This window comes from Notamacropus eugenii, chromosome 1 (assembly GCF_028372415.1).
Source record: "Notamacropus eugenii isolate mMacEug1 chromosome 1, mMacEug1.pri_v2, whole genome shotgun sequence".
Taxonomy (NCBI): domain Eukaryota; kingdom Metazoa; phylum Chordata; class Mammalia; order Diprotodontia; family Macropodidae; genus Notamacropus; species Notamacropus eugenii.
The window spans coordinates 492855242-492883088 of record NC_092872.1 but is presented as its reverse complement, the minus strand read 5'-3'; the positions used below and the strand labels follow the sequence as shown (position 1 = coordinate 492883088).

At 36.8% G+C, this 27847-nt stretch overlaps 1 protein-coding gene across 9 annotated transcripts in view; it reads right to left on the bottom strand.

The window, feature by feature from the left end:
• The window catches only part of TRAF2 (TNF receptor associated factor 2), a 120779-nt gene that overhangs the window by 22138 nt on the left and 70794 nt on the right, over window positions 1-27847 (bottom strand). For all 9 annotated transcript variants that reach the window (XR_011972272.1, XM_072633034.1, XM_072633038.1 and 6 more), the window contains 3 exons: window positions 16069-16289; window positions 15334-15412; window positions 14829-14927 (listed from right to left, as the gene is read on the bottom strand). Coding sequence is in view for 8 of the 9 variants with exons in the window: in XM_072633034.1 (XP_072489135.1) it covers window positions 14829-14927; window positions 15334-15412; window positions 16069-16289 (399 nt within the window). In the remaining variant the exon portion in view is untranslated. The remainder of the gene's footprint in view (window positions 1-14828; window positions 14928-15333; window positions 15413-16068; window positions 16290-27847) is intronic.

The following is a 27847-nucleotide window of genomic DNA, read 5'->3' as shown; positions in this document are numbered from 1 at the left end:
TATTTAGGTTAGGCACTATACCCTAAATTTACTTTTGCTGCCATTCTGTACCTATTCTTGTTTGCCCCCTTCTTTTCTTATATTTGCTTTATTTCAAGCATTTTAAAATTTCCTCCGTTTTGCCACCAAGCTAATTATACTTGTACTAATCTTTAATTTTTTTTTCTGTAAAACTCCCCACCTCCCTTCCATTCATCTACTATGTATTAAGTGTCTTTTTACTGCGATAGGCACTGCGAATAAAATTTTTAAGGGCAAGCTATTTACAGTTCCTGTCCTAAAGGAGTTTACAACCTAGCCATAAAGACATGTGAACTCATGTGTAAAGATTAGCAAAAAAAAAAAAAATGCAAGGCAATATACAGAGTATCCCAAAAGTCTTAGGGCAGTTTTAATTTTAACAATTTAAAACAAGGAGGAGAGAAGTGTACTAAGATTTTTGGGATACCCTGTGTAAGCAAGTGAAATTCAGGGTAGTACAGATTTTAAACTTCCCGAGGGTTAGGACTACAAAGAGACTACTTTTCTTTAGTCACAGTGCCTACCACAGGAATGGTTACAGGCTAATCAACACATTCAGTGTAAGTGGCCTAGTAAAGATATTCCACAAACATGGCATGTTCTGTGTCAACAAACAGGGACAGTACTAACCATAGCATCTGAAAGGACAACTAGATATTGCCATGGCTTATAAAAAACTATAAAAATGTGGTTCCATGAAAGCTGATAAAACCTTTGAATTCTATTTTGTTCCATAAGCTCACCAAACCTCTAGAAACAAGCTCCAGAGTTGGCAGCAATGGTACATGAAGACTGAAGGATCACTGAACCGCCCTTTCAGTTTCACAAGCTATCTGAAGGGTCTGAGGCAATGGCAGATGAATGGTATTACTGTTGTATTAGTATAGTCCATACTTCTTATGCGATGATTTTCCAATGCCATATCAAGTGATATTAAACAGGAGCAGTATACATATATCTTTCTGAGTTCTTGGTAAATGCTTTTATAATTTGAAGGCAAGTCTATCAATATCATAAACCTAAATAAAAGTCAACAAAACAGTCTAGACAAGAAAAACTTTTGTTTTTATTTAATTGAAGCATAAAATACAACTATACTAAGTAAAGCCAAAAGGGTTTTAATCATCCAACTTATTTATGTATCTTCCTCTCCTAAGGCAGTAGTAGCCTGGTGGCCCTCCATTCCCAAGACTCACCATACTAGTACCAGACAGTGCAGATACCCACTGGCTTTAGTCCTCCTTACTGCAGTTTAGAACTTCTGAACTCTAATGATCCACCACTTCAGTCTCCCCAGGAGCAGGAATTACAGGAATGCACCACTACATCTGTTCCCAGCTGTTTTTTCAACGATACCTTCTTTTACATTGTGGTCATTATTCCACTTACTTCATTCACTCTAAGTGATATAAATACTTCCAAATTTCTCTGTATACTTCATGTCATTTCATATGGTACAATTATATTTCATTATACCAGAGTCTCTTATCCTGGGGTCACAAATAAATACCAATATAATTGGTTTCTTTTGTAACCCTAAATATTTTATTTCATGCCTTTAAAAACATTGACTCCATAGGCTTCACCAGACTGCCAAAGGAGTCCGTGACAACAAAAAAGTTAAGAAACCTTATGTTACATAAATGCACTGCGATTTGTTTAAACAATGCTCAAAGAAAGGTATTTACTTTATCAGCAGTTTTTTTTTACCACAAAAATTTTGCTACAGATATTTTTGTATATATGAGACCTTTACTTTTGTGTCTGATCTCCTTGGGACATATGACCAGTAGTGATATTAATGGATCACAGAGATATGTGAGGTTTAATGACCTTTCTAATAGAAGTCCAAGTGCTTTTACAGAATGCCTGGTCCAATTCACACTTCTACCAACAGTACATAACACAATCAAGAATTCCAGAGTTACAAGGGAACTCAGTAGCTACCTACTTACCTAGAGTCCAACCTATACCCAAAGAAACTATCGTAGCAGAAAGACATCTGCTTCTATAACATAGCTGACAAATTGTCAACCATCTTTTGTTTGAAGACCTCCAATGAAAAAGAAACTACCACCTCCCACAGTGGCCCATTCTACTTCTGAGCTGTGTTAACTGTTAACATCAAACCTAAGTCTGACTGAAATGTTTACCCATTTCTCTTGGTTCTGCCCTCTGGGATCAACCAAACCCAGAACCTCTGACTTCAAATCCAGGGCTTTATCCACAGTACCACACTGTCAGCAAGCACTACAAGGCTCTACAGAGAAATCATTCCAACTGCCTAATTTTATAAGGTAGGAAAATGAGGCACAGGGATACTGTCTTTCACAGTCCCTTCCACCAATTTTGGTGTTTCATCATCTTTGCCAAGTTCACAGGTGTGATGCAAGGTGAAATTACAGGAATGTTTCAACAGGAATTTCTCTTACTATTAGTGACCTGGAGGGAAAAGGCTCTCACATACAAAAAAAATTTATAGTCGCGTTTTTTATGGTGGCAAAGAACCGGAAATTGAAGGGATACCCATCAATTGGAGAATGGCTGAACAAGTTGTGGCCTGATTATGATAGAATACTATTGTGCTAAGCAATGATAAGCAGGACAGTTTCAGAAAAACCTGGGAAGATTTATATGAACGGATACAGTTATGTAAGTAAAACCAGGAGAACATTACAGTAACAGCAATATTGTAAGGATTGACCAATTGTGAAAGATTTAGCTCCTATGATCTAAACTGATCAATGAGCCAAGATAATTCCAAAGGATCCATGATGAAAAACGCTATCCATCTCCAGAGAGAAAATGGATGAACTGAGTACAGAACGAAGAACAAATTCTCACTGTTTTTTCCTGTTATTATTATTGTTAGCAACATGACTAATATAGGAATATTTTGTATGACTTCATGTGTATAACTGATATATTGTTTGCCTCCTCAATGGACAGGAGAGGGGCTAAAAGAAAAGAATCTGGAATACAAAAATTTTTTAAATGAATGTTAAAAATAAAGAAAAAATAAGTGATTTAAAACTTTCCCATGGTATTTTTAAAAATCTTATTTTTATTAGTTTTTAGTTTATACATCACATTTATTTCTGAACATATCCCTCCCTTCACTACCAAGTAAGTTATCTATTATAACAAAGGTTTTTTTTAAGAGGAAAAAAAGCACTTCACCAAAACGAAGCAACACCTTGACTGTGTTTAACAGTATATGTAATATTCCACAAATATAATCTCCCACCTTTGTTCAGGGAAGAAAGTGCAGTTTCTCAACTCTTCTCCTTAGACAAGCTTGGTTGTTATAATTATCTAGTACTGAATTTCTTTCCCCCCTATTCTTTCCAAATCTATTGTTTTCCTGCTTCTGTTTAGAACAATCACATAAATCTTCCAATGCTTCCTTGAATTCCTCTTACGGCACAGATACGGTCCACTACATTTATATAACAATTTTTTTTTCCACTTTCCAAGTGATGGGCATCTACCATCTGTTTCAGGTTCTTTGCTACCACAAAAAGTGGCACTAGGACTACATAAGGGTATATAGGTCCATCCTTTCTATCTCTGACCTCCTTGGGAGTAACATACCTAGCAGTGGGATCTCAGGTTTTATCTACTTTTTTACAGTAATTTCAAATTGTTTCCTAGAATTATTGTATCAATTCACTATTCCACCAGCAATGTATCAGTGTGTCTTTCTTTCCATAATCTCTTCAACAGTGGCAATTCCTATCTTCTTCATCTTTGGCAATTAACTGATTCTGAGGTGATCTTTGAGTCATTTTGATTTGCATTTCTCCTATCAGTGATTTGGAGTAATTTTTCATAAAGTTGTTAATAGTCTGAACTTCTTTTGATAATTATTTCCTCATATCATTTTGCCACTTATCCATTGGGAATAGCTCTTGGTCTTATTTTTTGTTGTTGTTTGCTGTTCAGTCATTTCAGTCATGCCCAACTCTTCATGATCCAGTTTGGGGTTTTCTTGGCAAAGATACTGGAGTAGTTTGCCATTTGTTCTCCAGCTCATTTGAGAGATGAGGAACTGAGGCCAACAGGGCTAGGTGACTTGCCCAGCATCACAAAGCTAGTAAATGTTTGAGGATGGATTTGAACTCAGGTCTTCCTGACTCAATACTCTATCCACTGTGCCATCTAGCTACTTCTTGGTCTATATTTGTGTTTATTCCCTATTTATCTTGCATATCAGAGATATCTGATGCAAAGGAATTTTACCCCTTATTATTTCTGCTGCATTGATTTTGTTTGTGCTAAAGCATTTTAATGTTATGGAATTAAAACAAAAAGTTTTATCTTCTCCGTTACTCATTTAGTTAAGAAGTTCTTAATCTTGTTCTCTCTTAATTTTTTAAAAATGGTGTTACTTTTAATGTACAGGTCCAATATTAATATCTATTTTGAATTTATTGTAGTATATGGTGCAAGATACTGATCTAAACCTAATTTCTACTAAACTGCTTTCCAGTCTTTACATCAGACAAATTAATGTTGATAGTTTGCACTTCTTTGGAAAATTGCCTGAGAACAGTTTGTTTTCACACAGACATGAAAAACTGAATGTGATATGAATTTTAGAAGATAAGGAAAACAAGTTTAATATCAATCAACTAACCAATCAAAAAGCATTTATTAATCGAAAACTATGTTCTAGATTCTGTGCTCAATGTTGAGGATATTTTATATCCTCAAAAGAACATAAAAATAAGGGGCAAAAAAAAATATCCCTTGCCCTCAAGGAATGTACATTCTAATGGAGAGAACATGAAAATAAATAGGTATATGCCATATACATGCAGATTAGATGGAAGATAACCTCAGAAGGTTAGAGTCTATTAACTAAAAGGGACCAATAAAGATCTCATGAAGAAGGCAATATCTGAGCTGAGTCTTGAAGGAAGCTGGGGATTGATTATTCTAGGAGGTGGAGGTGAGAAGGGAAAATATGGGGAACAGTCAGGGCAAAGATAAAGATATGGGAGATGGATGTCATGTTCAAGGAACAGCAAGTAGATTAGTACAGCTGATCATACAGTTCACTAGAGGAGGGAAGTGTTTTACCTATTTTTACATTCTCAAACAAAATACAGTTTGCTACATATTATCTTTACATTGAGAATTTACTAATTAGGGAACACACCCTATTCTGACACTAGTGACTCCGACAGTATTGACTGGTACCATGCAATATGTAATTACTTATGTAAAAAATGGGCCAATAGGTCCAACTGCTTATATGAAGATTGGAGATAACATACTGTATGCATGAGTTTCTGCATCATACCAAAAGTATTGCTTTGCCAAGGGCCCAAGAGCTCAGTGAAACAAGGCTTCGTCTAGACTGAAACATCACCTGAAGATACCCTCTTTCCCTGATACGTAACTTTTACCAAGGTTCAAGAAATAAGAAACTTTCAAATATTCAAATATAATATTTCAAAATTTCAAATATTCAAATATAATAAAATTCAAATATAATTCAAATATATTATTCAAATAAAAATTCAAATATTCAAATAATATTTCAAATATTCAAATATTCAAATTCAATTCAAATAATTCAAAAATAATTCAAATATAAATTCAAATATATTCAAACTGGGCATATGGGAATTAAAAATAAACCAAAGGGCATCATACAGAATTCGGGAAATTAGTTAGACTTACAGGCAAGAAAGAATAGCCTATTATAGGGCTATATATCCCATGTAATATTACAGTGTTTTGTTTTTAAGAGAAACAGATACACTGCAAAAAGCGTTTACTTCATTGGATAAACCAAATCAATTTTCTTAAAAATGACAGGTACTTTTAAAAACCTATTTATTCTTCAGGAACTCTGGAGGAAATCATCTGAGACCACCTGAATGCATATGACTGGGAGGGAAATCATAATACTTATGTCTAACACCAGTTCACATATCAGTAACTTCTGTAAAAACTGGTATAGAATTTCAGAAAACTCTCTGCCGTTTTTGATAATGCCATTTTTTTTTAAAGATGGTAGACTGCATTACTTGCTAGATGAACCTTCATTACCTTATTACCTCCTTCATCATTTTTTCTGCATTCAAAAGCAGACTGAAATAAATTTAAATATTGACTATCTGGGTCCTCTCCCTAATATTAGTGTTTGTTCTTCAAAGACATCCAATTGGTTTAGCAATTATTTTACCACATGAGTTATAAGGCCTAAGGGGATTTTTCAGGGCTTCTTTGGAGAACAATCTGCCTGACTTTGAAAGATAACAAAGATTTGGTTTACTCTTGTATTATTCTATAGTTTTTAAGTATCCACAAATATGCTCAATGAGTATTTTCACCCCATGTGAATTAACACAGCTGCTAATAGCAAAGATTAGATATTTTAGGAGTAAGCAAAATATACGAAAATCCCAGAGAATGACTAATACAGCCTATGCTGTAACTTCTTTTCTAAGCACTTGGTCCATATCTCACACCCGGTCAACCCTTGGGATATATCTGTCATAGTATAGGGTTTGGACTGAGTTTTCAGATCTGGTATCTAAATACCATTTGTTCTTCCTCAGACTGTTTTTTCTTCACACCCAGTTCTGGGGCTTTCATCTTTAGAGGTTGAAAGTCAAATCCACAAACCCATTAACATTAATGAAGTAGGTCTATATCTGTTCAACCTCCCTCTCAAAGTATCCAAGTGGTGCTTGAAATAAGGCAAGAACCCTTGCCTCTAATCAATTTATCAATAATGGTTTACTATTAAAATTCTGTTAAGAAGGGAGCGTACAAATAGAAATGAAAGCTTCTAGTGAATCTTTCCATATGGCACTTACAGCTCCAATGCCATTCAGTACATGCTTAATTATATTAATAAGTATTCCTAAATTTACAAAAGCAGCACTGAAGACCAAACAGGCATTATAGTAAAACCTATATTAACAGAAACACTAAAGGCTAGTCAGGGAATCTCAAAATCAATTTTGGTAATAGCAACATTACAGAAAACCTAACTCTTGTAACAGAAGGGCTCAATCTTGCCACCGAAACAGTGAGCAGAAAAAATCACTGTGGATCCTACAAATAATATAGCTAGTGGGGTAGAGGTATCTATGTAGGAAATGGAGAAGTATTTCTTTAAATATTCTGGGGAAATTCTATTCTCTAAAACCACTTTTCCACCAATTTCAAAAAAACTCTGGAAAATATTAGGAATTTCTGAAACAGTAGCATAAAACCTAAAATCATTTTACTCAGAAAGCCTGAATTTTGGGGTTCTACATATATAAACCTAAACCAATGTTGTCTGTAACCTAGATTTAACAACACATGTTAATTCTCTCACTCTAATTAACTGGTATTGCTTCTTGGCTTTAATAAATAAAATTTCTTCAGCAATTCTAAATGACCAAAGACTAAACCACACAAATCCAATTTCCCACTGAGCTGATTTAAATCCCATATCACTATGGATTTAGAAGAACTGCTTTGCTATCTTAATCCCTAGATGAATCTAGAGTTCTTACACTGCAGCAGATACCACTGCCTGTCCTTTCTACCTGCCAAACCCTGTGACTACAACTTTATAACTAAAAGGAAGTTCAGCTTTACCTAGATTAACATCTGAGTCATCAATATTTCATTCAATTACAGTCAATTTTAACTGAGTTTTAAGTAAGCATCATACTTCCAAGTTTCAAATGAGACCAATTTGACTCGATTTATTATTTCAAAGACTATTAATTTCTCCATATTATACATGGATTTTTAAAACTGTGCTTTATTCTACCAATGGTTAAAAAGAACATGTGACATCTTTTGGTAAGTACTTTGGTAAAGGTTTCAGAGAAAAGAAAAAACCTGACGTTCAAAACCCAAATGGAATTTTTCTGATTTTAATTCAAGTACTTTATAGTTTTCTACTACAGCTTACCAAACAATTCAGACAACTGGGAATTAAGAGTAGAAACAGATGTATTCTGAGCAGCCCAAAGAGAAAATAAATTTTGCTAGTTTTAAGAAGTAAAAGGAAATGTTAGTGCCAGGAGGTAGTTTTCTTTAAACTTTATTTACGGGTATTTCATCTCTTTTCTGGCTCTGTAACATTTACTAATTTTAAAAGCCAGTGATAAGACTTTATCATTCAAATCAAAGGCTAACCAGATGAGGAGTCCCTACAGAAACACTCTGCCCTTTTCAAATGAACAAACAATGACTCCTCTTAGGTACTTTCCGAGGCTGTTCTCAAATGGCACAACTAGGGACTTTCCACACTGCATGCCTGGCAGGAGTTATGATTACAGCCCACAGCCCACAGCCCACATTTTTTGGCTGCGGTCTGTGGAGTGAATCTATGGAGACACAGTTTCTACAAAGCTGCCCAACCACTAAATACACTTGTGTTCAGGACTTTCATACATAGCCTCAAGCACAGACTGAAAAAAGCTGTATAAGAGAAGCTGGTAAAACACGGTAACTAGTCCCTCCTCACACAGTCTCCATTTATTTGCCCTCATAAAAATGGCAGCACTACACACCACAGGCTTTCTGATCAGACAGCCATACCAAACTGGGTAGAGAGAGTATTAGGATGTTTCAAACATCCAAGCTAGGTCAAATTCCAGACTGTGCCCTACCTCACTTCCAATTTAAATGTATTTGTATTTAAACAAACAATCAGACAAGTGATTCCAGTAACCTTTTCCTTCTATCCTCTGATACTTACAATTATGGGCAAATGACTTAATCTGAGTCCCAATTTCCACATCTGTAAAATGGGAATAACAATAATACCTGTAGTAGTTACCTCAAAGAAGACGTTCTAAAGAGATACTATATAATGCCCTTTGAAAATCTTAAAGAGCTATATAAATGTTAATTTATTATTAATCCAAAACAATTCTTTTATTTCATTCCCTGGCTCCCAATTATCAGCACTTTTTCCTCTAACTAAGGATCACACACCTCTTCATTTCACTGTGGGTCTTTTTAATAATACATGTGGCAGGATCTTTAACCTTGAGTACAACACTTTTAGACTGATAATACTATACAGCAAAATAAATTTAAAGAATGCAGATATTAATAGGGACACAGCATAAAAGGAGCTGACTGCCATCAATTTGTAGTTATTTTTAGCCTGGTTTTCCAAGACTTTAAAATTATTTATAAATGCACAATATAGCCATTACATGGTTTATGAACTCTTCTCCACTGGAATAAGATTTATTTTCCAAGGAGACACTAGGCATGACAATAAGTTCCCTGAGGAGAAGCAAAAAGAGGACAAGAGACCACTATCAGAGAGCAAAAAAATGGGCTTAGCCAGGGTCAGTCAGACATATTGCCTCAGATGTAGTAGATGCTCAAAGAGTCTTAAGGTAATAGACCCACTTGGTGCATTCCTTGTTTTATGCCCCCATACATCAATCATTCCTCCTCCAAATTAGGTGAAGTATTTTACTTAGAACAAGAATCAAAGATCACTAAAAGACAGGCAGTATAGTTCCTTGGAACAGAAACAGACTAGACTTCAGAACACCTTAATTGGAGTGGTTCCTCCATTTACTAGTCACATGACCTTGAGTAATTCCCCTGGCCTGAGAATCAATCTCCTCATAGTAAAATGGCAATATTGAAGCCTACCTTGCCTGACTCACAGAGTTCCTGGGAAGTTTGGATTAATGTACATGAAATCATTTTGTATACAAATGTGTCATGTTACAATTATTACAAAAATATTTGTCAGAACTGCAGTAGAAAAGCAACGTTGTTGGCCAAACTGAGAAGTTGCTCCGAAGTATAAACGCTACATTTTACTACTGAAAAGCAAGTGATGATTGTCTAAGTTGTCAAAATTTCGTATCTAACTCAAAGGAGAATATAAATAATGCCTACAAACTACCAGATTTGACTCATATTAAAGGTTTTCTTGGAGTATTCAAACTCTAAGCAGGAATGACTCTGATTAACCTCTAAGATCTAAGGATCTTAGATCTAAGGCTTTAAGCCAGTAATTATTGAAAAGCTCAAGTATCTAATCTACCAGTTTCAGCCTTTCACTCACTGGCAATTCTCTGCCAGATGTTTTAAAATTACCAGAACACAGAAGGATTTAAATAATGATAGGCCTTACTTTTCAATATTAGCTAGACACACACACACGCACACTCTCTCTCTCCCCCCTCTTCACTCTCACCACAACCAAATGAATCCTGACACTACTTCATTTTGGTACTTTTCCTTACAGGGTCAAACACTAAAAGGACATTTGATAGAATGTAAGCTCTCTGAGGACAGGTATTGTTTCAACCATGTCTTTTGTAGCCTCCTCTACCCCCATTCCTCCCCTAGCACATTGTCTGGCACATGGTAGGCATATAAGAAATGTTTACTTGCTTCAATTAATTATAAATGTTGAAGATTTACATAAGAAAAGCCAGTCATTCTTGGTACAAAACTATGTTTCCTTTAAGGAATGAATACACATATTTTAACTATATTCTCAATTTCATGTATTTTAAAAAGACAAAGCCTTGTTTGAAACTGCTGCTATATAACTGATGTGATACACCACACCAAGAAAACAAAGCTATAGTAATAAAAAAAAATAGCTATCAAATTCCCAGGATAAGAACAGTTATTGTACACATTCCCAACAATCTGAATGCTCTGAGTAGGTAATTCTTTTTAGACATATAGGCTCAAGAAATGGTCAATATTTTACTTGGAGCTGTCAATAACTTATATGTTGACTATATACACTATAAATTCATATTAACCAACTTCAACCAGGCCCTGAAGCAAGAAAAACCTCTTATTTCTCCCTGATTACCTCTCTCACTCCCTACAGAAACCCATCCAAACTTTCTCATCTATCCTTAAGCTTTCCATACTTTCTGTCTCTCCTGAACACTTCTACCACCAGCAAGCCCCAGCTGAGGACCTTGCTGCTTACCTAAGAGAAAAATAAGACCATTTGGCTCTCTTCTCCTCAACTTCTCTTCATCTCAAAAGCACTTAACATCATTCCCTAGTTACTTCTCCTCTCTCTTAGCCTGTGATAATGAGGTATGTGCCCTTGGTCGCATCTCCTCCTCTCTTTCTCAGCATGCTGCCCCCTCTATCATCCCTCTTTTCTCTAAATTTCAACCTTTTCCCATCTCTGGATTCCTTCCTTCCTGCTTTCAAACATATCTAAGTCTACCTCCATCATTAAAAAGAGAGGAGAAGGGAATAAGTATTTATTAAACACCTACTATGCTCACTGTGCTAAGTGCTTCACAAATATTATCTCATAACCCTATTCATATCTCCATTTTACAGCTGAGGAAATTGAGGCAAAGAGAGGTTAAGTGACTTACCCAGAGTCATAGCTAGTTAAGAGTCTGAGCCCAAATTTGCACTCAGGTCTTTCTGATTCCAGATCCACTGATCTAATTAAGCCACCCAGCTGTCTCACTAGATTATTCAGCTTTAAGCTAACATCTTAAATCTCTCCTTTTTTCCTCAGTCCAGTTCCTAAAGAAAGCTACATCCACTTATTGCCTCTATTTCCTTTCTTCTCATTTACTCCTTAAAACCTTTGCATCTGGCTGTCAACCTTATCAAAGTGACCAATGATGTTTCCTCAGAACTCATCCTTCTTGATCCCTCTGCTACATTTGACACTGTTGATCACATCTCTCCTCCTGGACACTCTCCTCTCCATGGGCTTCTGTGACTCTGTGCTCTCTTAGTTCTCTTTCTCAGCCTCCTATGCTGGCTCACCGTCCATACCCTAACTGTGGGTGTTCCCTAAGGTTCCATTCTTGGCTCTTTTTTCTTCTCTCTACTATCTCCCTCTCTAGTGACCTCATCAGTTCCCATAGATGTAATTATCATCTCTATGCAGATGACTCATAGATCTGTACGTCCAGCCCAACACTCTTCCTTGAACTTTAATACCACATCACTAACTATCTACTCTGGACACTGGATGTCTTTGTTAATACAAACTCAACAACATCTAAAATAGAACTCATTAGCTTTCTCTTCAAACTCACCCCTTTTTCTGTCTTTCCAATTTCTGTCCAAGCTACCATCATTCTTTTAGTTTCTCAGGCTTATAATCTTGGATTTATCTTCACTTTCCCCCAACCACATACACCAAATTTTCCCCTTTTCTTTCTAAAACTTCCCTATCTTGTATCTAATCTCTTTTCTCTTTTCAATAAAGCTCTCACCTTAGTTCAGGCCCTCACTGCCTCTTGATCACATAATTTTAATAGCCTGCTAATTGTTCTCTTTGCCTCAAATTTCTCCCTACTCCAGTCCATCCACCACATAGCTATCAAAGTGATTTTCCTTGAGCAGAGATCTGATCATGTTGTTCCCTTACTCAGTAAGTAAATGGCTCCGCAGTTCTACTTTTTCAGCATCACTGACATAATTCTCTATCCCTGCACTCTTTGATTTAATCAAATTGGCCTTCTGTCTACTTCGTATATATGGTAGTACATCTCCCATCTCTGTACTCTTTCACTGGTCACCGTACATGCCTGAAATGTACCTCCTTCCTAATTCTACATGTCACAGAATGTCTCTCATCCTTCAAGACACAGATCCAGCACCCCCTTTCAAAAGAAGCTTTTGCTGATTCCAAATGCTAGTGTTCACCCCCCCCCCCCAATTACCTTGTATATAACCTATTAGTATCTATACTGTTATATTCATTATGTAATCACTTATATGGGAGACAGTGTAGTGTGATAGATAGAGCTGGCCTTAAAGCCAGGAAGACCTGGGCTAAAGTCTTCCATCTGATTTATACTGATTGTGTGAACCTGGGAGAGTTACTTGACCTTTCTGTGTTCTATACAACTCTTCAAACCTATATGCTACAGAGAAGGTGCCAACCTTATTGGCAGAGGGAGTTTTCTCACCCAGGATTTACCTATATCAATGCAATCAAAAAGTGAGTTCAATCTTTATCCCTATCTGCTGTCTTCAGGGTAAGAGGTAAGCCATTTCACTAGCTCCCTTCACCTGAACTGCCTAACACCTAGGGATGTTAATAACCCCTCTGAATTCATTCTTCAGTAATTAACAAACCCTCATCTGGTTACATCCATCCCACCACCCCAGTAATGCTCAAGGTTTTCCCTGCCATTGTTCAAACCCCTTTTCTGTCACCAGCAGCTCACTTCCTTATTCCCATCCTCCTCAACCCACTACCCCATTATGTCACTCTAAAGCTACCCACCCCCCCTCAACTGTGCTCTATGGCATGTCTGCTTCATAGATAACAAACCTGCTTTTATCCTAAATTTACTTTCCTACCCTATCTTCTGACTCTCACTGAGACATGACTCCATCTTGATGATGCAGTATCAGTGGTTACCCTTTCTGACACTGGTTGCACTTTTATTCATTCCCCTGACTCATGGGTCAAGGTAAAGGAGTTGGAATACTTGCTCCCCACTGCCACCTCTGGCCTCTCCCTTTACCACCATCACTCAGTAATTTCTCCTCCTTTGAAAGTTCATTCACTACATATCTACAATCCAATCAAAATCCTTGTAGCTATTATCTACTGACCTTCTGGAAACTCCTCTTCTTTTTTTAAAGAGATTCAGTGCTTGGTTCACAGTCCTTCCTCCTTAACCCCTGCCTTCATACTAACAGATTTCAATATACATACTGATACTCCATCAGACACCTTAACTCTCCAATTCCACATTATTTATTATTTCACATAATTATTTGTATCACATATATAATATATAAAAACATATAATTATACAAATTATAGTATAGTACATAAGTTATTATTTCACATAATTTTCCACTCTATCTCAGCTACAGAGATAGTCATACTACTGATCTTGTCATCATCCACAAATGCACTATCTCCCATGTTCATGCACTCTGAAATTCCTTTATCTGATCACAATCTATGGTAATTCTATCTCTCTTTCTGTCTTGAAACTCCCAATCCTGTTCATCCTCACCATGATCTCCAATCACTCAACTCTTTGGTTTCTTCCCAGGCCAATGCCCCTGTGATAGCGATAGTCTCCTTCCTTCCCCTATCTCAACCCCTTCCTTAGTGAACTAGTTCAACTCTAAACTTTCCTCTTGAGTTCCCTGCCTTGTTATCCTATTGCCAATCTTGCCCTGCCCAGCCTCAGTCTTACTCTCCCCATCCACTGTTTTCACTCCTACTAACTGGGGCCACTACAAATTTAGGTTACATAATCTCAACTGGACCCTCACTATGGCAAGACAATTCTTTTCTGCCTGCTAAGTCACCCTCATAACTTACAGCAGCTTTTCCAAACCTTTTCATCCTTCTTCAAACCTGCACTGGTTCCCTTTCCTCTGTTTACTTCTCAGCAAAGAACCTTGTCTCATATTTCACTGAAAAAGTTCTCCCTTCCTCTTCATCTCACATCACTCAAATATAAACTCCTTGAGGTTGAGAACTAGCTTGAATTTTATATATGTATTTTGAATACTTATCAAGAACTGGAGGCAGCTAGGTGGCTCAGTGGTTAGAGTGCTTAACCTTACTTTCCCTGTAAAAAGAGGGTAATAATAGCACCTACTTCACAGAGTGGTTAAGATAAAACAAGATAATATTTGTAAGTCGCTTGGTACAGTGCCTGGCATTAGTAAACATTAAATAAATGCTAGTAATAGTAGTAGTGGTAGAGTGCTTGCTATGTAGTAAGCACTTAATAAATGCTTTTGCGGTTCACTCATATATCCACTGAGACATGCATAAGAAAAGACTACATAAAAAGCAAAAAAACCCTCATCTTTACCTCATATTCTTTTATAGTGCCTTTCCACGTGCAACCATCATTGACACAGATAGCTGGTAGGCTTTCTACTTCTCTTCGCGCAGCATTATCTGGAAAAGCCTTAGAAAAAACAAAGAAAGCTCCTCTGAGGTTACAATTTTCTCTTTATTACATGACTCTTTATAAATATTAAAGAATCACTTGTCAGTCCTAGACAAACCAAACTAATAACATGTTAAAGAAGTTAGAGATGAATGTTTAAGTTAGAAGGGCTTTGTAAACATATTCAAAAAATGACTTGCATAGAAGGAACACTAAAAACCCCCATCATGCATAAGCATAAAAACTCTCTGCTTTTGTCTCTGTAACTTCAGCTAAGCCAACTCTCTTGACAGAGTAGTCTCTTAATAAAATTTAAATATGTTAAGAAATAATTTTACAACTTTCTAAAATGTATGACTTCTGAAACCAAAGCAAACCAATTCAGCAATTAAAAGTATTTTCAATTTAGAGAACTCTTACTTACCGAACTACTTTCTAAAATAGAAATGCCTTCTTCATATATTCCCTCCTGAATGCAGGCAGCGCAATTCTGAGGCCCAGTGCTTATGAAAATAGAAAAAAAACATGTCCTTACAAATATTCTCTAACGAGGTACAATATCCAATAAATAAAAGCTGCCAAAATCATGCTTTATTGTTTATTCAGAAAAAATATCATCTTCATGTAGATTTAATGGAACCCCTAGTCTTCCATACCCATTATCTAACTAGCATTTACTCAGCACCCAGATCCTAATTCCCTACAGCAATAACAAAACAATATGTATAACAGATACTGATTCCTCACACAAGACAATCATTTTCTGACTCCTGGTTGTTCCCCATGCATGGAATGTTCTCTTCTTCCTCATCTTGGCCTTCTGGCTTTCTTTTCTTGGATAAAATCCAATCTCAGCTTTCACAGGAAGCCTTTCCTGATCTGCCTTAATGCTTGTCTTCCCTCCAGTTGATAATTCTCAATTTATCCAATATAGAGTTTGTTGTACATAGCTGTTTCCATGTTGTCTTCCCCATAAGACTGTGAGCTTCTTGAGAACAAGGATTGTCTTTTGCCTTTCTTTGTATCCCTAGCACTTAGCACAGTGCCTAACACACAACAGTTACTTAAACGTTAGCTGACTGACAACTTCTACACAAGCAAACAACACATTATTCCCACTATGCTGGGTCTTAAAGTTTCAAAAAATCATGATCAGTACCTTATGATGCTGGTCAAACAATAAGAACAGTAACGATGTCCACACTGAGCTTGAAATGGTCTTCTCAAAATGTTCTTGCAAGCAGAGCAGAGATATTTATCTTCTAGTTTTGTTCCTAGGATATCTTTTGAAAATCCAGGCTGAAGCAAATCTAAAGAGCCTGGAGGAGTAGAATTTGCTGTTGCCATGTGAGCCACAACCCCCAAATGAACTTCAAGACCCTGTAAGAGAAAACAGTGGGTTATAGCTTAGTTGAGATTTTTATCTCACTATTATCTCTCAGGGGAAACAGCCCCTTGAGCAGATAAGAACGCTGTGTTCACCTAAAATTTAAGAGTTAGGGGTTTATGACCATGAATCCCTAATCGTAGAATTTTAGGCATGATAGGGACTCTAGAGATCATTAAGTTTAACTTCCTTAGAGATCAGGAATTTCAAGGAAGCTAAGAGACATCTCCAACAATCTACAGTTAGTGAAAGGAAGAAATAGGGCTAAGAGTCCTAATCCAACATAATTAAGCAGGCTGAGTGAGGGTCCCTTTTCCTACAAAAGAAGCCTCAACTTCCCAGCACTCAATATAGAGTGTTTTCATTTAGTAATGTCCAAAGCTTACAGGAAAGGAAGACTCATTTGATTCTCTCACAACTCAAGTTTCAAAGCTGGATTCCTGGACAAGTTAAAGCTGCCCCATACCTGATGGAGGGCAATCTAAGAATAGAACTCCCAAAATAGATAGGCTAAGATTGCCCTCATATACCCTACCTACATAGCATCAAATAATTTATATATAGTACATGTTTTCTGCTACACACCTCAAAGTTCACATAGATAGCCATATTAGCCTGGCTTAATCCAACCAGTGAAAATGTTTATTAGCTCAGAATAAAATAAGCAGAACCTGTAGAACAAGTTATACAATACCAATATCATAAAAACAACCTTGAAAAACTTAACTCTGATCAATGCAGATCAACAGATTCTACAGGACTAGTGATGAAACATGATGCTATCCCACCTAACAGAGAGGTAAAAGACTCAAGATGTGAAATAAGATGTACATTTTTGGAAAAAGGCAATATGGGGATGTGTTTTATTTGACTTTGCATATTTATTATAAAGGCTTTGGGGGCTTTTCCTCACAATGGGGTGGGTGATGAGTTTGAAGGAAGATAAGGAAAGAAGAGGAAAAGAGAAGAGAGGAAAAAGGAGGAAAGAAAGTATCGAGGAATCTTTCTTTATCTTTTTTTAAATGTGGAAAAGAGGACAGAAGGAAGACCAAAAGAAATCACAGACAAGCAAGACAACTTTCCAAGTTTCATGATGAATTTATTATATACTTAAAAAAGAAAAGCAAGCACTACATAATAAATTCAGTTTCATGTACAATAACCTTTTATTCTACAATGTATAAGGAAATACTAATTTTACTTGGTATTTGTTAAGGTCAGAATAAAAAATGATAGGGTTCCTTCTGGGATGGGAAGATTGCTTAAAAAAAAGAATAGGCAAGGTAATATAATAAATCCTATCTAGAGACTGGTTGTAAAGACTTTTTGCTTCAACTGTCAAGTTTTCTTTTAGCAAAGTAGACAAAATTCAAAATCTATTCATGTTATCCTTTGTACAAAGTTTGTGTAAAATCTAAGGAGGAATAAGGTCAAAAATGCTAAAGTGAGGCTGTAGATTACATATATGTGAAGTTCTTTTATATGTTTTATAATTCCTCTGGTAGAAGGTAAAGTCCTTGAGAGCAAGGACTATGTCCTTTTGTCTGTCTCTTGAGTCTTGAGCTACAAGCACTGGGCCTGTGACAAAGCGGGTATTTAATAACTATTTGTTGAACTGAAGTGAATTGGCATAGATGATTAGATCTAGTAACACCGTCAAAATGGGAAATAAGGTTAGGTCAACATGACTTCTTGCAGAAGTTATATACAAAGATGCATGAATATTTGAAAAAATACAAACTGCCCAGATTAACAGAAGAGGAAGCTGAATACTTAAATAACCCCACCTCAGAAAAAGACAAAAAAAGAAATTGAACAAATCATCACTGAACTCCCTAGGAAAAAATCTCCAGGGCCAAATGGATTTGCAAGTGAATTCTATCAAACATTTAAAGAACAGTTAATTCCAATACTATATAGACTATTTGGGAAAATTGATGAAGGAGTCCTACCAAATTCTTTTTATGATATAAATATGGTTCTAATGCCTAAACCAGGAAGAGACAAAACAGAGAAAGAAAAATATAGATTAATTTCTCTAATGAATATAGATACAAAAATTTTAAATAAGCTATTAGCAAAAAGAATACAGTAACTTATCATGAGAATAATACATCATGATCAGGTAGGATTTATACCAGGAAGGCAGAGCTGATTCAATATTAGGAAAACTATCAGCATTATTGATCATATCGACAACAAAACTAATAGAAATCATACAATTATCTCAACAGATGCACAAAAAGCTTTTGACAAAATATAACATCTGTTCCTATTGAAAACACTGAAGAGCACAGGAATAAATGGAACCTTCCATAAAATAATAGGCAGTATGTACCTAAAACCATCAGCAAGCATTATATGTAATGGGGATAAGCTAGATGCATTTCCAATAAGATCAGGGGTGAAACAAGGATGTCCATTATCACCACTGTTATTCAATATAGTACTAGAAATGCCCGCTTTAGCAATAAAAGAAAAAAAGAAAGTGAAGGAATAAGAATAGGCAAAGAAGAAACTAAGTTATCACTCTTTGCAGATGATATGATGATATACTTAAGAGAATCCCAGAGAATCAAGTAGAAAACTACTTGAAATAATAAACAACTTTGGCAAAGATGCAGGTTACAAAATAAACCCACATAAACCATCTCCATTTCTATATGCTACTAACAAAACCCAACAGCAAGAGATAGAAAGAGAAATCCCATTTAAAGCTATGGTAAACACTAAAATATCTGGGAGTCTACCCGCCAAAACAAACCCAGGGATTACATGAACACAATTACAAAACACTTCACACAAATAAAGTCAGATCTAAGTAAGTGGAAAAACATTAGTTGCTCATGGGTAGGCTTAGCCAATATAATAAAAATGACAATTCTACCTAATTTAATTTACTTATTCAGTGCCATTCCAATCAAACTACCAGATAATTATTTTCTAGAGCAAGAAAAGATAATATCAAAATTCATCTAGAAGAACAAAAGGTCCAGAATATCAAGCGAACTAATGAAAAGAAATGCTAGGGAAGGTTGCCTAGCCCTACCAGATCTCAAATTGTATTATAAAGCAGCAATCATCAAAACCACTTGCTACTGGCTAAGAAACCAGTAGGGGTAGACCAGTGGAATAAGTTAGGCACTCAAGACACAATAGTCAATGAAAATAGCAATCTACTGTTTGATAAACCCAAGGACCCCAGCTTCTGGGGTAAGAACTCACCCACTTGACAAAAATTGCTGGGAAAACTGGATAATGGTATGGCAGAAACTGGGCATAGACCAAAGCCTGACACCATACATAAGAATAAAGTCCAAATGGATACATGATCTAGGCATAAAGACTGATACTATAAACAAATTAGGGGAACAAGGAATAGTGTATTTGCCAGATTTTCGGAGAATGGTGAAATTTTTGACCAAACAAGAGACAGAGAACATTATGAAATGCAAAATAGATAATTTTGATTATATTAAATTAAAAAAATTTTTGCACAAACAAACCCAATGCAACCAAAATTAGGAGGGAAGCAGAAAATTGGGAATTTTTGCAACTCGTGTCTGTGATAAAGGCCTCATTTCTAAAATATATAGAGAACTGAGTCAAATGTACAAGAATATAAGTCATTCCCCCACAGATAAATGGTCAAAGGATATGATCAGGCAGTTGTCAGAGAAAGAAATTAAAGCTATCTATAGTCATATGAAAAAATTATCTAAATTGCTATTAATTAGAGAGAAGCAAATCAAAACAACTCTGAGATACCACATCACACCTAGCAGACTGGCTGACATGACAAAACAGGAAGATGATAAATGTTGGAGAAGATGTGCCAGAACTGGAACTCTAATTCATTGTTGGTGGAGCTGTGAGTTGATCCAACCATTCTGGGGAGCAATTTGGAACTATGTCCAAAGGGCTACAAAAATGTGCATAGCCTTTGACCCAGCAATATCGCTTCTGGGACTGTATCTCAAAGAGATCATAAAAATAGGAAGGGTCCCACATGTACAAAAATATTTATAGCAGCTCTCTTTGTGGTTGCCAAGAACTGGAAATCAAGGGGATGCCCATCAATTAGGGAATGGCTGAACAAGTTGTGGTATATGAATGTAATGGAATACTACTGTGTTATAAGAAATGATGAACAGGAAGACTTCAGACAGGCCTGGAAGGACTTATATGAACTGATGCTAAGTGAAAGGAGCAGAACCAGAAGAACTTTGTACACAGCAACAACCACAGTGTGCAAGAAATTTTTCTGGTAGACTTAACCCTTCCCAGTAATGCAATGACCTAAAAAATTCCCAATAGACTCGAGGCAAAATGCCTTCCACATCCAGAGAAAGAACTACGGAAGTGGATTGCAGAATGAAGCAGACCATTTTCTCTTGTGTTGTGTTTTGTTTTTTATGGTTTCTCCCATTCATTTTTAATTCTTCTATGCAACATGATTAATGTGAAAATGTGTTTAATAAGAATGTATGCATTGAACCTAATATGGATTGCACGCCATCTAGGGGAGGGAGACGGGAGGAAGGGGGGGGAAGGATAGGGGATGGAGCCAGGAAGGAGAGGGAGAAAATCTAAGATTTATGGAAGTGATTGTAGAAAACTGAAAACAAATAATTAAAATAAAATAAAAAAAGAAGCTATATACCAGCTCTGTGTGATCACCATTCTCTTTTCCAGATATTCACTATTCACTCCCTTTAATAACATTTTCTAAATTGTTGTCAAGAAGCGAATTCAAGTATATTAGCCCATAGTTTGAAGACTCTTCCTTCCAGACTCTTTTCTCTTCCTTTTTTTGGAAAGCAGAATATTTGCACTCCCTCCAGTCTCTCTCTCCCATTCTTCAATCTTCCAAAGATCCAGATAGTGGATCAGCAATCATATCTACTAGTTCTTTTGGTTTCAAATATCTGTGATTTCATTGATATGGGTTCCTACTTCTACCAATGTAGTTTTACAACCCAAATTCTTCATATGACTAAATTCATCAACCTAAAACCACTCTGTTGATGAACTTTTGGGAACTTGGCTAGCCTTATGCTCTGATATACTCAAGGCCTCTATTATGATTTTTAAAGTTTTAAACTGACATATTGTTTATTGTTTATTTCCCTGTCCAAAGAGCCATCCCTTGCAGCAACAGCAATAACAAAAAGTAATTCAACAAAATTAACAATACATCAAATAAATCTGATATTCAACATTCTATACGTATTCCTTCATGTGTTCAAAAAAAAGGGAGAAGTATTTTTTCTTCTTTTGTTGGAGGACAAGGTTGGTTATTAAAATTACAAGGTATTAAAAGTTTCAATTTCTTTTGTTCTCATTTATTGTGCTAGTCATTATATATATGTCTTGCTTTCCTGGTCCTGCTTACTTCACTTTACAACAGTTCATATAAATCTTTCCATGCTTCTCTGAATTCTTCATATTCACCATTTTTATGGCATCATAATATTCCATTACATTTACATATCAATTCTGAGGCATTTAAGTCTAACCATGTCATTTCCCTACTCAATATATTAACTCCAGTGACATCTCTAACTCCACTGAAAGCTCTTCAGAAAATCTGGTCCCTTCCTATCTTTTAAATATTCTTATTATTCTCTTCCACATACTACATTATCCAGCTGCAGTAGCTTGCTGGCTGTTCCTCATACAAAACATTCCATCTCTCATTTCCATGCCTTCCACTAGCAGCTGTCCCTTTCCATGTCTACAATGCTCAGACCCCCTCACCTCTACACCTCCTTTTCTTTGGCTCTTACAAAGATTTAATTTAAATCTCACCTTTTGGAGGAGGTCTTGCTCTATGACCCTCCTCAGTACCTGCGTCTCACTATTTTGGATGAACCTAGTTATTTAAAGCTCTCTCCCCCTTGAGAGCAAGGATTATTTCTTACTTTATTTGTATCCCTGGTATTAAGCACAACATTTAATGAATGCTAGCTAATTTGATTGACCATTTCCAACCAACTGGAATCTTTGTTACTACAAAAAAAGTGAAGCTATGTATATTTTAGTGTTTATGAGACCCTTTTTATCTTTGACCTCTTTGATGTATAGTGTTGTTTGTCCTTTGTTTTACCAGTGGGATCCTAAGGTCAAAGTGTATGAACATTTTGGTCACTTTCTTAGTACAGTCAAGCCAATTCATAGCTCTACCAACAATGTATAAATGCTTGCCTTTCCTACTACAACAGTTCCAACACTGACAATTTTCTTCTTTTGCCATCTTTGCCAATTTACTGGGCATGAGTTAAAACTTCAGAAATGTTTTGATTTGCATTTCTCTTACCATTAGTGATTTGGTTCTCATTTGAGATTCATACATTTTATCTCTAACTCCCAATTAAAATTGGAGCAGCTGTTGTCTACACAACTCCAGGTCACAACCCTTCTTTCCTATGAGTTCAGTATCTGACTCACAATTTTTCTCTCCTCCTCAACTCCTGCCCTTATACTAGGGCTTTCAACATACATACAGATGCTCATTCAAACACCCTAACCATTTAATTCCTCAACCTGCTCACTTCCCATGAGCTATTCCCCCATTCCACTTCAATCACATATAAGCTCAATACCTTGATCACAAAAAGTACTACTTCCATATTTGAGAATTCTGAAATCTGATCATAATCTTATCCAATCATAATCTATTGCTCTCCACTTCTCCCTCTGCCAAACCCTACTCTTTGTCCACACCATGACCTCCAATCCTTTAACTCCTCAATTCTCTCCCAGGTCATCTCCATTGCTACTCAGTTTCCTTTTTCCCATTTGAACCCTTGGTGAAATAATTCAACTCTACACTAACCTCTCTTGAATCCCTGGACCCCTTAATATTTCACTGAATGTGCCCCGCAGAGCCTCAGCCTTGTATCATTCCTACCATTCACTGCCTTAGCTCCTACACAAATGATGCGGAATGAAAATAGAGAAAGTCATACAACCATTCTAACTGGGTCCATTACAAATTTGTGTTATGCAACCTCAACTAGGCCATTGCTGCTAGGCAATGCTATTATAACTCCCTTAACAATCCACCATCCCATTCTCCACAGTGGCTCTTCTAAACCTTTTCATCCCTCCTCAAATCTCCCATAGTCCCCTCTCCCTCCCACCCTCTCAGATGAGAACTTCACTTCATATTTTATAGGAAAAAAAATTTGAGGCCATTCACTATGAGCTCCCTCTTGTTCTTTTTCTTCATTTTATCTAACTCAGATGCCTTCTGCCACTATCTTCTTCTTCACCCCTGCCTCACATGATAGGGTTGCCTTACTCTTTACCAAGGCTAACTCCTCTACTTGCTCAAATGATCTCATTCCATTCCATCTCCTCCAACATTTATTTTCAGGCTCTTCCTATTTAATGACCCTTCCATATGGCCTAAAAACATGACCAGGTCTCCCCCATCCTCAAAACACTCTCATTTGATCCTTCCAGCCGTTCAAATTATCACTCTATATCTTGTCTGCCCTTTGCAGCTAAACTCCTTGAAAAGACATCAACAAGAAGTATCTCCACTTTCTCTCCTCACCCTCATAACCCCCTACAATCTAACTTCTGATCTTATTATTTCACCAAAACTGCTCTCTCCAAAGTTACTGATAATCTCTTAGTTGACAAATTCAATGGCCTTTTCTCTATTCTTATTCTTCTTGACCTCTCTATAGCCTTTGACACTCTTGATCACTCTCTCCCCCTTGATACTCTCTTCTCTTTAAATATTCTCTACATCACTCTGTCCTAGTTCTCCTACCTATACAATTGTTCTGCCTCTTTTGCTGGATCTTTATTCAGATCAAATCCTCCAACTACAGGTATCCCCCAAGGTTCTGTCCTGACCCTCTTCTCTTCTCCCTCTGTACCACCACACTTGGTAATCTCATCAGCTCCCATGGACTTAACTACTAGCTCTGTACTGATGATTCTCAAAACTACCTATCCCACCCCAAACTCTCTGCTGACATCTAATCTACTTCCACCTGCCTTTCAAACAACTCAAACTGAGTATCCAATAGACATCTTAAACACAACATACAAAAACAGAATTCATCTTTTCTCCTAAACCCTCTTATCTTCCCTATTACTGTCAAGGTCAACACCATCTCTCTCAATCCCTAATGCTTGCAACCTAGGTGTCACTCTTCATTATCTCTCACCACCCCATATCCAAACTGTTGTCAAGGCCTATTGATTTCACCTTTGCAACATCTCTCCACTTTTCTCCCCTAACATTACCACCACTCAGGTACAGGTCCTCATTACCTCATCCCCAGACTACTGAAATAGCTTTCTGGTAGTTAGTTACAAGTTTTTTGGGGGGTTTTTTTTGTATGCTTCTTCTATAATTAAAAAAAAAACCCTCAATAATGATAAACTTAATTTTAAAAACTATTTCCAGGCAGGCATTAGTGTCTATACAAATGGTGAGTTTCCCAAAGGAACTTTACTAAGCTGCTTTGTCATTTTTACTGAATTTATTAGGAATGAACCTAAGAGTACTTGTAAAAAGTCTTAATCCTGTATTAAGGTCCCTTTTTGTAGGCTCTGTTCATCATTATTTTAGTCTTTCACTTAGTCTGACCACACAAATGTTTTCCTACAAGGAAATCACAATAACTTCAAGGCCCTTTACCTAATTTGAAGGTAATTGTGAAGCTTTTCAACAAAGGTTTTATATTTACACACACGCTGCAAGTCAAAAACATGTGTGCACTTCGTATACTACAGTTTAAAAACACATGAAAAGATCTCAACTTATAAAAGCAGATAAATAAGGATAAACTAATGATCCTACTTTACAAAAGGATTCTCCAATTATTTCCAGTAAATAGCAAGCTACCTAAGTTCACCAGAATATTTAAACCTCTTATTCTTGGGCAAAGTAGTTTTGTTTTGAGAACTTTACAGTTGAGTCATTGTTTTGCCTCCAATTCACATAATCTCTTTCAGAAAGCAGAAAAATATGTCTCCACTCAGGTTGTGGACAAGTTGACAACAAAACACTAAAATAGAGGCATTTTAACACCTCAAGACTTCTTTTTGCATCATTATCAAAACTTAGAGAGAAACTTCCTGTCTACACTGTTATCCTTTATCCCAAAATATGCTTGAAAGCACACATAATGGTATCTATACTTGTTTGATACATATAAGCCTCACAAGATATATTGACCCTGAGAACCATATCACATTTCATTGGCTTCATATAAGAAATATGGGGCTCTGGAGGAGAAGTGAGGCTGGTGACCTTGCACTCACTCAAAATTAAGTCAAGTACAAGTCATGTCATCATTTCTCTGATGGGCTTCGTCTTCTTCAGTAACAAAGGACAGGACGAACACAATCCTGTGAGTAGATGCAGGGTAACTCAGCTCTTCCTCTCCTGTCTGCCTCCCTCTCCCCTTCCTTCTCCCCAAAGGAAGGTAAATTTGGACGGCCAAAAGATGCCCAGTTGACTTGGGTTTTATTGGCTAGTTTCCCTTTCCTTCCCTTCCCTGTCCTGTCCTTTCCAGTCCTTTTCCAAAACATTAAACCTATTGCATTCTGAAGCTGGGACACCGTGGGCCCCTGCCTAAGGGCTCTTCTGGACCTTCCTAGTTTTAGAGTGATTATCAATAGTAACTGTTGTTGTTTCCCTCCCAGCCTGATGTCTTTTTTTTTCTTGGCCTAGTTAAAGGCTACTTCTTAAACAGGCCTATTCAAAGAATGGGCATTACCTCACCCTAAATGAGTACCTACAAAGATCTTGGCCCAAGGTCTCCCAGTGCATCCTGGATTCAGATGGCTCTGGAGGAGAAGTGAGTCTGGTGACCTGCATAGCCCTCCCTCACTCAAAACAAAGTCAAGTGCAAGTCATGTCATCATTTCTCTGATGGAATGGTCTTCTTTGGCAATGAAGGACAAATACAATCTCCTAAATTGCGGTTCCACAACACTAACTTCCCATTAGACATTTCCTACTAGATGTCCCATAGGCATCTCAAACTCAATAGTTCAAAACAGAATTCCGTATGTTTTCCCCAAATCTACCACCCTCTTTTCTAACTTCCCCAATTCTGCCAAGAATACCACTAGCTTCCTAGTCTTTAGGGTTATTCTCAACTCTTCAATCTACCTTACCCCCAATTTCCAATCAATCACCAAATTCGTCAATTCTACCACCACAACAGGGGCAGGTAGGTGGTGCAGTGGATAGAGCACTAGTGCAGGAGTCTGGAGGACCTGAGTTCAATTCTCACCTCAGACACTTGACACTCACTAGCTGTGTGACCTTGGGCAAGTCACTTAACCCCAATTGCCTCATCCTGGGTCATCTCCAGTCATCCTGATGAATATCTGGTCACTGGATTCAGATGGCTCTGGAGAAGTGAGGCTGGTGACCTACACAGCCCTCCCTCACTCAAAACAAAGTCAAGTGCAAGTTATGCCATTATTTTTCTGATGGCATGGTCTTCTTCAGCAACGCAGGACAAACACACCACCCCAACATCTCTCACATCTGTCTTTTCCCCACTAACATGTGTGAGTACCACTATGGTTCAGATCCTCTTACCTAGACAATTAAAATGACCTCTTAATTGGTTACTTTCTCACCAGTATTTACCTTATTTGATCCATATTCCACACAGTTGCCAAAGTGGAAGTCAGATCATGTCAATCCCCTTCTTAAAGGGCCCTACAGGTTCCCTATTGCTGCTAGCATAAAGACAGGAACTCCTGTTTTGGCATTTAAAACCCTTCACAATCTGGCTCCAGCCTACCTTCCCAAGCATTTATGTATTACTTCCCTTCACATATACTACACAATCCAACTAAACTGACCTATTTGCTATCCTTCATACATGACATTCCTTCTCTCGCTCATTCTTCATCTTTGCACCTTAACATATCTAACTTACTCCAAAGTTTAGCTTAGGTCAGGCTACCTCCTACAAGAAGTCTTTCTTGGTGCTACCAGTTCCTAGTGGCCATTATCCTGTATTTACTTTATAGAAATTATATATCTACTTATGTTCATACATTTTCTTCAGAATATAAATTCCTTGAGTACAGAGACTATTTTTTCTTTGTAAGCCTAGTGCCTAGCACATAATAAGTATGTAATAAATGTTTGACAGATATAAAATATGCCAAATACAGGCATCTCCAATTTTATTGTGCTTTGCTTTATTGTTCCTCACAATGTGTTGTTTTTTTTAAATAAACTGAAGGTTTGTGGCAATCCTGCCCTGAGTAAGTCTATTGGCACCATTTTTCCAACAGTATATGCTTACACCCTGTTTCTGAGTAACATGTTGGTAATTCTTGCAATATTTCAAATTTTTTCATTATTATTATTATATCTGTTATGGTCATCTATGATCAGTGATCTTTGATGCTAATATTACAATTATTTTGGAGTGAAAACCATGCCCATTAAGCCATGGCTTAAGTCATGCCCATTAAGACTGTAAACTTAATCAATAAATGTGTTCTGAGTGCTCCACTGAATGGCCATTCCCAGTCTTTCTTTCATTTC